Source organism: Apium graveolens, chromosome 4 (genome assembly GCF_009905375.1).
Source record: "Apium graveolens cultivar Ventura chromosome 4, ASM990537v1, whole genome shotgun sequence".
Lineage (NCBI taxonomy): Eukaryota > Viridiplantae > Streptophyta > Magnoliopsida > Apiales > Apiaceae > Apium > Apium graveolens.
Genome location: NC_133650.1, coordinates 144202837 through 144220038, shown reverse-complemented (window position 1 = coordinate 144220038; position 17202 = coordinate 144202837). Strand labels below are relative to the sequence as shown.

The following is a 17202-nucleotide window of genomic DNA, read 5'->3' as shown; positions in this document are numbered from 1 at the left end:
TTAGTAGCAAAGACAAAGCATAACATTGATTACAAGTACTATCACAACTTAACAATCAAGTAATTAAATTACAAAATCAATACCACAAATTAATTAATCAAAAACAAAACAAAATAAAAATAAGATCAAGAAAAGTATCATTACCTTTAAGAGAATAGATGATTACAATCTTGTAAAGTATCTTATGCCACCAAATCCAAAGCTAAAGCTTCCCACAATTTCTCCTCTTTTTGCCTAATCCTTACTCTATCTAATTATTATTATAGCGGGTTAATTATCAAGTAGATCACTTACTGCGTTCAAATGTATCAAGTGAGTCACTGATTATAAAACGGACTCAAATGAGTCACTCATTTGAAAATTTGTATCAAAAATATCACTCTATCGTTAGTCAAAATTCTTAAAAGTATTATATATAGAGTTTCACACATTTTTTATGAATGATATTACATCCAAATGAAAGATTTTAAGTTTTAGTATTTTAAATAATATTTTTAGATATTTAAAATTTTTATCTATTATTTATTTTTATTTAAATCAAATAATACAATCAAAAATTTAAAAATAAATAGTTCATAAAATTTTAAAAATCTAACAATATGATCTAAAATTGTAGAACTCCGAACCTTTCATTTGGATGTAATATCATTCATAAAAAATGCGCGAAACACAATATATAATACTTTTAAGAATTTTGACTAACGATACAATACAAATTTATAAATGAGTGACTCATTTGAGTTCGTTTTGTAATCAGTGACTCACTTGATACATTTGAACGCAGTAATGACCTATTTGATAATTAACCCTTTAATAAAATAGGAAAATTAAGGAAGTATCAACTACTCTTTCTTAAGAAAAATTTTCTACAGTCCCAAAATATTTAAGAAATATTTTTTTTATGAAAGAATTACTCTATAATTTTTGAGTTTTATTATTATTATTATTTATTATTTTTTTTATATAATTCGAATAAAGGGTAAATAAAATAAAATTAAGATAAATTAAAATAATGGCAAAAGTTGCTTATATGGATATACTAAATAATTCCTCCTTTATTCTTTTCTTGAAAGAAATAATCGAGTACTTTACCACTCTTTAAAGAAATAAATTACCACTTGAGGGAATATTTAAAAAAAAAAATTATACACACTTCACTACACAAAAGCTAAAATTAGGACAATTAGCAAACTAATTCGATTTGTTAAATAGCACGAGTCAAATAACAAATTAGCTATACGAGTTAAACATTTAATCGAGTTTCTTAAATGACAAGCAGTAAGGCTAGCAAAAAGTCAAAGTAGATACTCGGTAAATAGAATCGAAAGTAACATTATTTATTAGTCGATCCTAATAGTAATATCAAGCAGCTAAAAAATAACGATCCCTTCTCTAACGAAATAGAATATATTAACAATATTATTCCTGAAATTTTCCGGGCATTACAATTGTAGCCCATCCTCAGGAACGTGTCATGGAAAAGAATATCCACGGAAGCTTCATTATCCGCTAGGAGCCTCATAACTGGACAATTTCTAATAATTGATGTGATGACTAAAGGATAGTCCCGAGGAAATTTCAAACCTTCAAGGTCTGGGTCACCGAACTTAAGCTTCATCACCGACTTGGAACGCTTAGACGACTCTCCTACTATACTCGTTACTTCTCTCGCATAAACTTTTCAAGAGTTTTTTGTAGTCCCAGCTGTTGTAGGACCTTCTGAGATCATGTTGATTACTGCCCCTCAGGGCTGTGGGTTGCGATCTCTATCGTGACCCCTTTGATCATCGTCTCTTCGATCATTATCTCTTTTTTGGATTCCAGCCTCTTCATCATTGGTGAAGCGTCTGAACTTTTCTCTTCGGATTAAATACTCAATCTCATCCTTGAGTTGCCTACAATCATCAGCATCATGACCTACATCTTTATGGTACCTACGGTACCGACTCTTGTCTCTTTTCTCGGGGTCTCCCCTTAGTGGCTTCGGCCATTTGATTATTTTGTCCTTCTCAATTTGTATAAGGATTTGGCTTTTCAGAGCGTTCAACCTTTCATATTTAGTGAACCTTGGTGGCTAATTTTTATTAGAAGAGGAGTCAGATCTTTTTCCAGTTTGAGGATACATGTTCTTGGCATCATACTCATAATCCATCTTCCGCTTCTTGTTGCCTACGGGCTCATTACTCACCGTCGTCTTTTTCATACTCTCTTCCACCTTGATATACTTTTTGACCCTATCCTGGAGCTGAAACATGATTTCAAGAGGGTGCTTGGCCAGGGACTATTAAAGAACTCATCTATAGTCCCTTGTTGTAGGGCTATTATAGCTACCTTGTCATCAAGATCTGGGACTTTCAGGGCCTACTTAATGAATCAGTTTAGGTAGTCTCTAAGGAGCTCATTTTCTCCTTAAACTATGCCCATTAGGGAATCCGAACTCTTCTTGTGCATTCTGCCACTAATAAATTGCTTGATGAAATCTTGACTTAAAATCTTGAAGGATCCAATCGAGTTTGGGGGTAGATTACTGTACCACCTTTGAGCAATACCCGACAGGGTTTGAGGAAGGCCCGACACGTGATAGCGTCATTCACTGGCTATAGCAAGAGGGCGTTAGAGAACGTTCTGATATAGTTAGCTGGGTTGCCACTACCATCATATGATTTGATGGTGGGCATCTTGAACTTCCTCGAGATGTGGGCATTCATTATCTTTTCAATGAATGATGGGTTTGGATCATCAGGATCTCTTAGGGGCATCAGATCGCTTGGATCAGCCCTTGGGGCAACATCCCTTCTCGGTGTTGGACCTCCTAGGTCTATGATAGGAGGAAAATCCATTTGCCTCACTGCAGATGGAGGTCTTGGGGTCAAGTACACCTCCAGTTCATGCTTCAACCTTTGGATATCATCTTCATGAGCCCTGATCTTGTCTTGAAAATCTTAGGAAATCATCCCTTGAGTGCTCCTAGGCTGTTGGTAGCAACTAGGCATTGGCTCCTTTCCAGCACACCTCCTCCTTGTAGCGACTTCATTATCCGATGATCGGAGTCCCTAGCAGAGTAGGGTACGGAGAATTCTCGGTTCTCAGGGATGGAGCTAAGCCACGGATGTAATGGAGCGTCCGCCCTTATCCTTCGCTCTGATTAGAATGTCCACTTCCTCCATCCACCTAGGGGTACAAAGGCATCCCGTAAGGTGGGTTGGTGGTCCGGGATATAAACGTTGAATATTCATACCTAATGGGTCGAGGGTTTATAGTTGCATTTAGTTGTCGTATTCGGTAGGTATAGCTGCATTTAGTTGATGAAATTGGGGATTCGTCCCTTGAGGATCCGAGGGATTCATCCTTTGTGGCTGATCTTGGATTGGGGGGTTCGTCCTTTGAGGCTGAGCCTCAGATGCCCCTACAGGGGTTCTTTCTTGTGTAGAGGCATATGTTGAGTGTGGAGGTATCTCCACTATTGAGGAGATCGTCTGTGATGGGAAAGGATCATCAGCTCCTCTATTATTTCTGCTCCGTGTGTTCACCATGGTTATTGTTTTTCCCATAGACGGCGCCAATTTTTGTGGAATAAAACTAGGGTGACTTATTAATTAATGTTAGGGTTTGTGAGCTTCGAGTTTTAATGGCTATTCTCGCAGTGGGGACTGTCTGTCCTCGCAAGATGCTTACGTATCTCTATATTATAGAGAATCAAGCCAAAAATGTATTTCTAGGTTGAGGGGTAGTGCCCTTTATACAGAGATAAGTCTAGGGTTAGACATGTGTTGGGAGACTTGGTTGACAAATCTCCTACTTAGATGGTAATTAGGACTCTTGTCAGGGGAAGGAATTCTAGATCCTTACTTATAAGAATTTGTGTCCGTGTTGGACATATATCTCTGCTCTTCTGGCCGTATTGGGCCTAGTTCGTGAACAACTCATGTTCGTGGACCTTGACGACCTCTGTTAGTGGACCTTGACCGCTTGGGACGTCTCTAGTCTGTTACAAGCCTAGACCAGCCTGGTCTGTATTGGGCTTTGGACAAGATTTCACAAGTAATTAATGTGGCATTTAATGTGTCTTTAAGATATATTTTCTATCCATATCACTCGTCTTCTCCTTTATATAAATATTAATCGACAAAGGCGTGCTACGCAGCTACCCAAATTTTTTTTAAAAAAAATCATATGAAGATTATTTTAAAAAACATGAACTATATTAAAATAAAATAATTATTCATAATTATTGCCAATTTTGTGTCACGCTTTGTTGGACAGACACATGTTATAATATACATAATAAAATAAAACGGCGTACATTTTTCTTAATTATACCGATTTATACCATGTCTTCTTAAGTCGATAATAATCGTACTAATTATGATATTTTGTTAGGCCGACGTCTGTTGTAACAAGAAAAGATTAATTAGATAAATTCTCATATGAAATAATATTATAATTTAGGTAAATATTATTTTGAGCTACTCTCACGTTAAACACAGTACTAATAAAAATTTATTGTGATTTAAATAAAAATTAGTTTGAGCCGCTCTCTCGCCCTCATGTCAAACACGATTCTACTGAAAAATTATTAAAATTTAGATAAGATTTAGTTTGAACCGTCTTCCCGTCAAACACTATACCAATAAAAATATATTTATAATTCAGATAAAATTTAGTTTGATCCGCCATCTTGTCATATATAATACTAATAAAAAATTATTATAAATTAGAAAAAATTAATTATTGACAAAGCCGCTTTTCGCGGTGGTTTTATAATTTGTCTTATTAAACTCTGAAATGTAGATCATGAAAGAATACAACGTGAGAAATAAATATCAGTATCATTATATGAATAAATGAAAACCATATAGATTATACATATTAAATATATGTAGACGATAAAATATTTTTTTTAATAATTTATCATGTTTTTCTTGGGCCGACATTCGTTGTAATAAATAAAATATTTTTTGACGGAAAATATATATACATCAAACCAGTTAGTGTACGCAATAATAAAATTTTAAGTATCAAAATAAAAAAAAATCATTTATTTTGCTTTTTATATGAAGCTATATTGAAGAAGATAAAATAATTCGATTTGACGGGTACTCAATTCATATTAAGGATAACAAAATAATACGGGTTTAATTGGTGTCCGACCCATACAGTGTGATTGAATTTTAAAAATCTGAAATTTAAGATTTTATTTAGGATTTGAATCTAATTTAATTTTATATATCGAAAAGAGTGTGAATTTGAATTTTACTCGCAACGTCATGCTTAAGACCGACAATGCATATTGTACTCTTACTCATTGTGGATACGTGTGACAGTAACTTACATAAAATTTTTTAAAATAATAATTTCCATAAAATTAGTAGAGCTTAATATGTTTGAAAGGAATTTTTTTTAATTAAATCATTGAAAATATCAACGCTTTTCAAAATATTACTATAAGATCGTTGTATATGTTCATCCCCGAACATATAGATTTTTTAATAAATTAACAATAAATCCCGCTAACTCATATTGAAAATTTTGTATCAGAAATTTATGGTGCGTTAAATTATTTTTTATGATTGCGGGAACTTAAGTCTTGATTTGATTAATTAATAAAGAGAAATTTCCCAACAACCAAACACAACAAATTTAATGAGACAAAAATATGAAAACATGATGGTTAGAGATTTTGATTCATTATGGAAATATTCACATTTTGAATATGTTATATGTTTAAAAAATATATTAAACATTATTTTCTCTAAAATTTGAACCATGAAAAATTTTGGATTTCAATATTTAAAATTGAAGAAATCTAATAAAGTATATGGATATATAAATATGTCCGAAAAATGAATTTCGGTTTTAAAAATCTCCTATTCAATTTTAAAAAAGTTTTCTATATTTTGCCTAAAAATTAGGACCTAAAAATATAAGTTTTAATATTTCAATTTTTTTACCCAATCTAATTAAAAAAACAATTTGCCTTTGTCTTTTAAAAATGGGACCTTAAAATGAAGTTTTGATTTTAGTATTTAAAGTAGAGGAATTTTGGAAAAAAGTAAATATTCAATTTTAAAATTATTCATAATAAATTCATACTAAATTTCAATCCAAAAAAATTAAACCTTTCAGCTGAATTATTAAATTCATTAAAAAATAATTAAACAATTACCTCAGTCTTTTTTAAAATATGAACTAATCAAATTAAATTTTTATATTTTTTTAGTCCACGTTCACTTTACATCCCTGGACCGTCACTCTTTTTATTAGCCTCTCTTATTTATTTATTCAGAATCAGCGTCACTAATTTAATTATGATGATGCTTTGTAACTTGGCGTATTAAAAAGTAGGGCTCGGTTCTTATTTTGTTATAAAAGGAGTATAAATTAAACATGATAAAATACTATTTTTTGTTTCAATTGTTAAAGTAGGTGAAATAAAAAAAAATGGTTGTAAGGTAAGGGTTGGCTTACCTATCTTCTTAGTTAAAAAGAGTATAACTATCCTCTTAATCATATGTTCGAAAGAGAGAAGAATTTATGATTATGCAGACCGGTCGCTTAAATACGATTTATCTTGATTCACATAATTTGCAAGTTAAAACACGCTAAAAATTCAAATCTATAATTTCAATTGTTAAAGCATGTAAAATTTAAACCGAAAAGGTGTCAAGAACCTGATTTATCAAAAATCTAAAGAGAAAGGTGTTTTACCAGATTTGCTCGTCTTTAGCAATATATTATCTTGAGCGTCCATATTAATCGTAAGAATGTTGGTTGGAGTCTCACCGGCCTATATTATGATATCCATCAAAGAAGCGAGTTATTATGAAAATTCAAGATATAAACCAAATTTAAAATTTTAACACTTTTTCTTTCTGATTTATGGGTCAAAAATTGAACCAGGGACTTTCACAAAAGATTTGAGAGTTAAAAAACTTGATTCAATTTATTAAAGATTTGAGAAGTAAAATAATTTTTTTAACTATCTACTATTCTTAATTCCTGCTAGCGAAGAATTTCATAAAATTACCTTTATACCCAAAAAATTTAAAAACTTCTACTTAACTTTTTTAAAAATAAGGGAATGGATGTAAATGAAGCATCTAAAATAGGTTAACAAATCGGGTTATGGATTTTCCATGGGTAATAATCAAATTCATGGGTAAAAATTAAATCTATACCTAACAGATTATAACAAATTTTTAAATTTTCAAAACTGATACAGAATTCAAGCACATGATTTTTGCAGATTGACTCTCTTCTCACCTTCTTGGTTTCATTCACCATTGATGGCTGCCAAAGGACTGCAAAGTTCTTAAATTGTTGCAGGAACAAAACGAATACCCATAAATCCTATTGATAAATTTGCAACTGCCTATACTACTAAAAAAACGATAATGAACAATACTAACAAGGTTTCAACAATAGTGAATCAGTGTACATGTATTTGAAGCAACATTTTGTTGAATTGTTTATTTTCATTCAATATGTCCTGTACACATGATAATATTCTTTGAATTTTTCCTGCAGCACAGAATCAAGTTCCACTGTCAACAATGAATCTTAATGATTTCTCACATGGTTCCAACATAAAGCGTGTCACACGTACATTTGAAGGCTTACCTGAAAATCTATTAGGTAACTTAATTGACAGCGAGCGATGCAGATATTCCAGTGCTTCATCTAATAATTTTCAAACACCACCCACATCAAAACTTGGTATTTATTTACATTTATTGATGTTGCAAACTGACATTTTAAGAATTGTTTGTTTTATAGTAAATAGTGACACAACAGGTAATTTGGTGAACAACAGTTACAGGTCGGGGTAGATTTACGCCGTCACCATTGAGTGGTACCACATATACTACTGTAAATTTTGCTGCATTTAAATCAGTTAATTCCTCATATGGAGATGGTCAGTGTTTACAAAAGTTATTCATTTAATTTTCTATATATTTCAATTGTGATATTATTTGAAAGCATCCTGAACATGCAGGTAAATCATTATGTGTCGGTCAATTTGTAAGTGAAGTCACTCCTTCATCAAGGAGGTTACAGAACGTGAACTTGCAAGGTTTAACAATGTATCCTGTGAATTTTTTTTAGTTTTAACGTGGCTAGATTTGCCGGAATTTAATCATATTTGAATTAACCATTTTAATTTGCAGATATACCAGAATTTAGGAATGAACAAGTTCCAACTCCAAAATCCACGACACATATGAGACAACGTAAGATTATTTTTGAACTTCCAACTGCTGCAATAACTCGTTCTAACAATCCAGGTAAAATTCAGTCAATACCTTAATTTTTTTTCGTATTGTGATATTGTGACTTCCGAATATTGTTGTTTTCGTAAATAATTGTATATATACCAGAGTCTGCAAATATAACTAAACCAGTTCTGAAATGCACACCACAGCTGGGACAGGATAAGATTAATTTCCAACTTCCGGCATCTACAATTACAGCTTCTACAAAACCAGGTATATCATCTCATGAACGCGTAATATTTATTAAATATTTCATGGAATGCAAATCCAGGTATATCATCTCATGAACGCGTAATTTTATTGTGTCAAATTAAATGGAATGCAGATAACACATGCCCGTCTATGTCAAGATCAAAAAGACCTTTCAAAATTACACAGAACCTAAAAGATCGCAATGATATTGAGTATTTTGATAATGTGGAGGTGGAGGATCATTCTGAAGGTAAACAGCTAACAAATGTGATGCATTGATATCGTTATCAATTTAATTAAATTTTATATATCTGATCATTATCATTAATAAAAAAACAGAAATTCCAATGGAATTCGGTGGATATATGTCTGAGGAAGAATTTGATCTTCACACTAACGGTCTGATGGTAAACTGATTTCAGGCCTGCATTGACTGTAATATATTGATATTGATTCTTATATATTGTGTTTTTTAATAATCTTTGATAGACCTATGGCAAGGATATATGGATCTTGGAATGCTCGATAAACTTTGTCCATACTGTAAAGCCATTATGTGGAATAATGGACGGAATAAAAAATCAAACAAGCATGTGTCACCAACTTTTTCTGTTTATTGTCGGAATGGGCAGGTCTAGTTACCATCGGAGAAACCTACTCCGTTTTTAGCTAAATTGTTATCTGGTGGAAAGAAAACTCAGCATTATAAAATAAAGATCCGGATATACAACTCACTGTTTGCTTTTACATCAATTGGAGGTAAAATTGACAATAGTATAAACAGAGGAGGAGCTCCTTATATTTTCAAGCTGTGGTCAAAATTATCATTTGATTGGAAGCATATGCCCGACTACTGGTGAATCTCCAAAGTTTTGTCAGTTATACGTATATGATACTGAGAATGAAATAGAAAATAGAAAGCGAGCGATTCCTGGTAGCGATTCTACAGATTCAGACATTGTAAAAGGTCTTCTTCTGATCCTTGATGAGAATAATCGATTGGTTAATAGCTTTCGTATGGCTAGTGACCGGTTCAAAAACAATTAACCTGAGGAAGTTGAGTTGGAATTAATTTCATGTAAAGGAGCGGATGGTAGATCTAATAATGTTGGACCTTCTAACGAGGTTGGTGCTCTGATTGTTGGTGACCTAGAAGACTCATGCGGAACCCGGGATATTGTTGTTCAGACAAAAACTAAACAGCTTCAGAGGATTTTCGAGACCAATGCCCATTCCATGCCTTTACAGTATCCTTTACTTTTCCCTCATGGTGATGAAGGATTCCACTTGAAAATTCCATTAATGGGAAAAAATGGTGGTCCACCTCCTAAAATTATTGAAGGTGATGATGATGGAGAGGAATCAAAACAGAGATGTTATGTTTCAATGCGGGAATATTATGCCTACAAATTCATGATCAGACTAACTGAAGGTACTACATTACTGTTAAAAATGTTAAAAAAAATTGTCAATTTTATTTTCCGATCATATAGGAATGTAAATTGATGCTAGCTATATACAGATTGTAGATTGGTATTAATGTTATTTTAAAATTTATTCTGTAGGATTAACTCCTCACTTGAGTGGTCGTTTATGGCAACAATATATTGTTGATGCATTCACCGCATTTGAACAGTACCGCCTGGAATGGATTAAACGGAATCAAAAAACTATTCGATCTGATCTATACAATTCAATACGCGACTCCTTGAGAAAAGGTGATTCTGATACAACATGCCAATAAAAGAATGTAATTTTACCTGCTACATTCACAAGTTCTCGGAGATATATGTCCCAATATTTTAAAGACTCTCTTTCTATATGTCGTAGTATTGGTCATCCATCATTCTTCTTGACAATTACCTGCAACACTAAATGGCCAGAAATTCAGAATATGCTCCAACATATGCCGACGTTAACCTTACAGATGCTCCGGATGTGGTTGCCCGTGTTTTAAAATAAAACTAGATCAATTGGTTGATTTAATAAAAAATTAAAATTACTTTGGAAAATGCACCGGACATGAGTATTTTAACGCTTTTACAAAACAACCTATAATAGTTGATTTTACACTATATTCTCTACTAAATTATGATTTTTTTGTAACAGTTATGTACGTGATTGAGTTCCATAAAAGAGGATTACCTCACGCTCATATGTTAATTTGGCTACATCCTGATGATCGTCCCAATATGATAGAGCAGATTGATGATTTGGTGTGTGCTGAAATCCCACATAAGGAAACTGACCCGGCCGGGTACAATGCTGTTAAAAATTACATGATACATGGGTCATGTGGAAAGGATTTTTCGTATTCTCCGTGTATGTCGGATGGAAAATGCGGTCGTCAATTCCCAAAGAGGTATATTCAAATAAATTACATGATACATGACCATCAGGACATACTTTTATATATTTGCAATGAATTATTCTAGGTTTTTTGGAAAAAAATATAATCATTATGGTAAATATAAAAGGAGACCTAATTATTTTTATGTTTAAACCAATTTTACACATAGGTATAATGGTCACACATTCTTTGATGATTTTGGATTTCCTGTTTATCGCTGGAGAAGGATGGACAGGACTGTTGAGAAGAACAAGCAACAACTGGACAATCAATTTATTGTACCTTATAATCGTGATCTGTTACTACGCTTTCAGTGTCATATGAACTTGGAAATCTGCAACAATTCTCTCTCTTCGAAATATCTATTCAAGTATTGTTTGAAGGGACATGACACAATAATAATGATGATACGGAGGAAAAAAAGATTGCCTTTAAATTCAGAAAAGGGTAAAACTATTGATGAGGTGAGACATTTTCCGGATGATCGTTACGTTTGTGCATCCGAAGTAGCCTGGACATTATTAGGATATGATATTCATTATCGGTATCCTTCCATTGAGCGTTTTCCTGTCCATGTAGAAGGAGGCAAAAATGTTACCTTCAATGTTAATGACACTTTGGACGAAGTAGCAACTAAGGCATCAAACAGGAAAAGTAAGTTAGAAGCATGGTTTGTGGCCAACAAAACTATTCCCGGTGCTCGGGATTACACTTACTAAGAGTTCCCAGAAGGTTTTACTTTTGCGCAATAAAGGTTCAACTTCTTTTCGTGATTTGAGAACTATTAATGGTCGAACATATAACACATATAAAGAAGCATGCGAGGTACTTGGTCTCCTTAAGGATGACAATCAATGGCACTCTACACTTCGAGAAAATACGGAATCTGGCATGCCTTTTCAGCTTCGTTCAATGTTTGTTCATATATTGACTAACTGTCCAGTAGCAGATCAGCTTAAATTATGGACCGATAACTTGAAATTTATGTCTGATGACATTTTGTACAACAAATGGAAAAATTCCGGTAATGTGGAGCTCAAACTTTCCGACGCTGATTTGGAGAACTATACACTTGTAGGTAAATTTTAAATATAATTATTCATATATCGTTTATCTCCACATTTGTTTTCAAAATAATTGACTGAAACATAAGCATCTTAACTGGATTATTTGATGATAACATGACAGAGGTAGAAAAGTTGTTAAATGGTGTTGGCAAGTCTCTAAAAGATTTTCCAAATATGCCATATCCTGAAGATATCTACATGCATAGTACGACATACCGGCTAATTGAGGAGGAGACCGGATATGACAAGAATCAACAATTTGAATAGCATTCCAAAAACTTCCAGAATTTAAATAGTGAGCAACTATAGGTGTACAATTCAGTATTAAAAGCTGTAAATAAAGGAGAAGGAGGTCTCTTTTTTGTATATGGCAGTGGCGGATGTGGAAAGACATTTCTATGGAAAATATTATGTTGTCGTTTGCGCAGCGAAGGCAAAATAGTACTTCTAGTAGCATCATCCAGCATAACTGCAACACTTCTTTCGAGTGGTAGAACATCTTACTCTCGATTTCACATCCCGCTAAAATTGGATCGATACTCTGTGGCAGGTATTAAGCACGGATCTGACATTGCTGAATTAATAAAGAATACCAGTTTAGTCATATGGGATGAAGCTCCAATGCAGCATCGCCATGGTTTTGAATATGTTGATCGCTGCTTTAGAGATATAATGGCATCGGCTCATCCTAGAGATAAGAATATTCTATTTGGCGGAATAACGGTATTTTGGAGGCGATTTTCGGCAAATTTTGCCTGTTATTCCAAAGGCTTCTAGAACAGATATTGTGAAATCTTCTGTTAACCAGTCAAGCCTCTGGAACCATTGCAAAGTTTTTATGCTCCACCAGAATATGCGTCTAGGATGCGGTATGAATGCTGAAGAGAACCAGAAAATTGCAGAATTTGCAAAATGGGTTCTTGATGTCGGCGACGGCAAGGTGGAGAATATACATCCAGATAATATTTATAAGGATCCAGAAATCATCATTCCAAGGAAATATTTGGTGGAGAAGAAAACCAACGCAGTGAAAGATATTGTTGATGTCACCTATCCAGATTTTACGAAAAACTACACTACTGAATCATATCTCAAGGAAGGAGCCATCCTCACGCCGACAAATGCAATTGTTGATGAAGTAAATTCTCATGTTTTAAATCTAATTCCAGGTATCACACATTCTTATCTTAGCCAAGATTCTATTGATACTGAGACAGGATACGATGATAATGACTATGAATCTTCTTTCCCAATTGAGTATCTCAATTCAATTAATATGCCTTCCATTCTGAAGCATGATTTGAAATTAAAGATAGAAGATGTAGTCATGTTGATGAGGAATCTTAACCAAATAATGGGTTTGTGTAATGGTACACGAATGGTTTTGACAAAATATCTGAAGAACAATGTAGAGTACCAACTATTAACATGAACCCATGCAGGCACAAAGGTTCTAATACCAAGGATCGAGATGGAACCGACTGATACACACTTTCCTTTTTCTTTCAAGAGAATTCATTTCCCTCTGCAAATCTGTTTCACAATGACAATAAACAAAAGCCAAGGTCAATCACTTCAGACCTTTGGGCTTTTCTTGCCAAGACCTGCATTTTCTCACGGACAGCTGTATGTTGCCGTTTCAAGAGTCACTTCTCCAGATGGGTTGCATATTTTAATAGAAGGCGATAACAGGAAGACATGTAATTTCACTGCTAATATAGTATTTGATGAAGTGTTTTATAATCTTCCTGTATCAATATAGCATAATTGGTATTTTGATTCCATGTAATGTAGATTGATATAGAAATTATGCTTTTCAGTTATCTTATCCTATTTTTATTGATCATAATCATTTACATGTGTATATCCTCTTACCACAATAAAAATTATATTTATATATCCAGCTCTGAAGTCTATTTATATTTCATATATTTCTTATATTAACACAAATAAAATTGTATTTCACATAATTCTATTTTTACAATGAGTTAGCTAAAGACAGAAAATTTAAAAATTTATTTTAATAAAAAAACACCTACAATTTTTATAAAAAAAGTTGTAATGAATTCAAATTACACGACGTTATGTATCTAGACTGATACTCATATAAACTATATTTTTTAGAGTAAATCAAGCTATTTAGAGGCCAAGCATATGGAGCCAAAATTGGTAAAAAGATATTAAGAGGTCATGGTATATCAATTTTGAACATTGTAATTGATTGCAATAATAGACAATATAAATTTAATGTAAAACAAATCTAGATTTGAAAATATTATACAAAATTTTTGTAAATGATTAATAAATACAAAGATCCGTCAAACCAAATATCTCCATCATTAACGCTATTATGAAACATATCTCATACAATATTTTCCTTAACAGATTTTTACTAATAAAAATATCGCTATAGATATACACAATTTTGTACCCTGATCTCACCCAAGCAACTTATCTCTTTCAAGTAAGTGATTCTTTCACTCTGTGAAAGATGTTTTGTTTTATGTGTCCATTAATTTACTATTTTTAATTATTTTATAGGACTTATTGAACCATAGCCAAAATATGTTTCATCAATTATCTGCTCTTAACACTTCATCAACTGCCTGGAGAGTGAAAGTACGAGTAACGAGAATGTGGTTGTCATTATCATCAACTGATATATTGAAGACGTACAATCTTATATTGCTTGATGCTCATGTAAGTTTTTATACAAATGTATACTCGGACATCCACATATTGTTGTTATTAACAACCAATGATGCTCATGAGTATTTCGATATTTTCTTAACAGGACAGTCATGTACCAGCATTTGTGTATACTAAGGACTGGCAAGCAATTTCCAGTATTTTAGTTGAAGGAGGCGTGTATGTTATATCGAATTTTCATGTACGTGAAGCTCTTGGATCTTTAAGGCCTATGTGATATCCCGTATTTTCAGAATTATTATTATTAATATTTGAATATGTTTATGTGATTTTCTGATTTAGAAGGAATAAAATGGTGGATATTTTATTCCTATTTGACGAGTTTGTGTTATTAATTGGTAATGTGCTAATTGTTGAGTGTTATATCGGTCCTTGTTAATATCTGAAAATATTTCCTTAAATGTATTAATTTCAAAAGTTTATTTGAAACCCGATCATTTATTGATATCGGTAAATTGAGTTCGTTTAGTAATATTAGGGATTGGATGGATATTATGTCTGCTATGTGTTGTATGTAATATTAATTGTGTGTGACTTAGTTGTGATTGAGGATTATTTGTATTATTAATTACTGAGTCGTATCGTTTTGTTTTTGTCTTTAAAAGTGATTTTATTGAAAATCTAATTTCATAAATATTTAAATTATCTTTCAAAAATATTTTTATGACTTTATAATTACAATAATTATTTTTGGTATTTTCTAAAATTTAGAAATCAATATTTCATCAATTATTTAGCCCTGTATGATTTTCTGATTTCATTTATTTGTAAAATCCGTATTTAATTCCAAAATTCATCAAAAATTATGAAACTCATATTTATTTAAGTTTGGAATATTCTGAGAATTTTAAAATTATTTTGGAAATTTTTGGGATTAATTTCACCGGCGCATTGATTCGTTTAATTGATAAAAGCGGGTATAAATTGCGTTTCAAAAATTGTTCTAAAATTATGAAATTTATGTTTTTATAAACTTCGGGATATTTGTAATATTTTAAGACTATTTTCGTAATTTTCTGAATTTGTTTCAAGTGCAGCTCGGTTCATTAATTGTGTAATGCGGGTATAACGAGCAAGTCAAAAATGCTTTAAAAATTATGAAAATTTTATTTTATTAGTTTTTAATTATTCCGAGAATTTTAAAACTTATTTGGTAATTTTCGGGTTAATTGTACCCGTAAGTATGCTCGTTAAATTTTAAATTTTGGGACAAAATTAGGCTTCTATGTTGATAAATACTGCGCAAGTAGTATAGCGGAAAAAAAAAGAAAAAAAAAAAAGAAGAAGAAAGAAACCTGTTAGTACCCCACCCCACCTCACTGCCAAACGTGCACCCCCCTGCGAGTATTCCCCTCCCCCATTTCCTTTTATTTGTTTAACAGTCTACTCTCTCCCTTTTCTCTCTGTCTCTCCTCTCTATCGTATATTTATATATTTTTAATTTTCAAAAATTCATATCTCTCAAGCCGTTCATCCAAATTTCAATTATTATATATATAAACGATCAGCGCTTCGATACCTACGCATAGGTATATATATTGCAAGGTTTTGAAAAGAAAAATTGCGGGGCATATTTCCGTTATATTTCCGTTTTAATTTATTTTCGGGGCGTAGAAAAAGAGTTTGGAGGTGGTGATTACTCCACATGGCATCTCAGCGTGTATATGTCTATGGCTATTAATTTCGGATTTTTCTGGAGATATTTTCCGGACATCAGATTTTCTCCTCGGGGTGATCAGAATTTATTTTGGGTAACGATTCCGAAATTCCGCCTTCGTACTTGTGTATATTATAGCATGTTAGTGTTTATATATTTATTTCATAATTTTTAGAAATTGTTGGAGAAGTCACTTTTGGTCCGAGTTTTGGTTCAGGTGGCCGTGTTATTCATTTCTGGAGTGTTTATATGCGTAAATATAAATTATTGTGTTGATTGTTGTTGGTTGTGTCGATATGATATCGACTGGCAGTCCGAGAAATAGAGGAGGTGCTGTCCAATTTCCAAGAAAATATTATTTTAAATTATTTTACAGGCTCGATAATTCTTATAAAATTATTTTAGGGTGTTCGAACCCTATTATTTAATTATTAAATGATTCGGAGATCGTTTTTATTCCGAAAAATGTTCAAAAATTTATAATAAATCAACCGTTCGTCTGTTTAATACGAAACGAACGCGTACAGACTCAGAAAAATATTCTGCTTTCATTAAAAATACTTTCGAGACCCAAATCCTTTTGTTTCGAAAGGACGTATGTTTTACGAATCATTCCAAGGCAATTATTTATCGATAAATCATATTTTTGACCCGATTTCAGTTTTAAACATATCGAGTCGACCCTTCTGACGAACCGAGTTATATGTGATGTGAATTATGTGATACGTGGATTATGTGATTACATGCTATATGAATTATGTGCGTACGTGGGTCAAGATTCCTGTATTTGTCTGTCATAATTATGTGTGGGCTATCGTATGGGTAGACGATAGGATTTTGACGCGCAGTTCGTCGAGTGATTATCGTTTAGACAATTAAAATTATATCTTTTAATTATAGACGCGGATCTCTCGAGCTGATCGGGACAAGACGTTGGATAAGGAATGAGATGGA

General features: G+C 32.6%; 1 protein-coding gene across 1 annotated transcript; it reads left to right on the top strand.

Moving 5' to 3' along the window:
* Positions 1–2694: 2694 nt before the first annotated feature.
* Positions 2695–13314, top strand: LOC141719046 (uncharacterized). Its single transcript, XM_074521431.1, has 17 exons — positions 2695–2860; positions 7528–7716; positions 7814–7915; positions 7997–8074; positions 8169–8285; positions 8379–8486; positions 8599–8715; positions 8805–8864; positions 8955–9097; positions 9345–9432; positions 9550–9897; positions 10031–10183; positions 10575–10827; positions 10985–11469; positions 11570–11893; positions 12433–12605; positions 12691–13314. The coding sequence occupies exons 1-17, from the start codon at positions 2695–2697 to the stop codon at positions 13312–13314; spliced, it is 3528 nt and encodes a 1175-aa protein (XP_074377532.1).
* The last annotated feature ends 3888 nt before the right edge of the window (positions 13315–17202 follow it).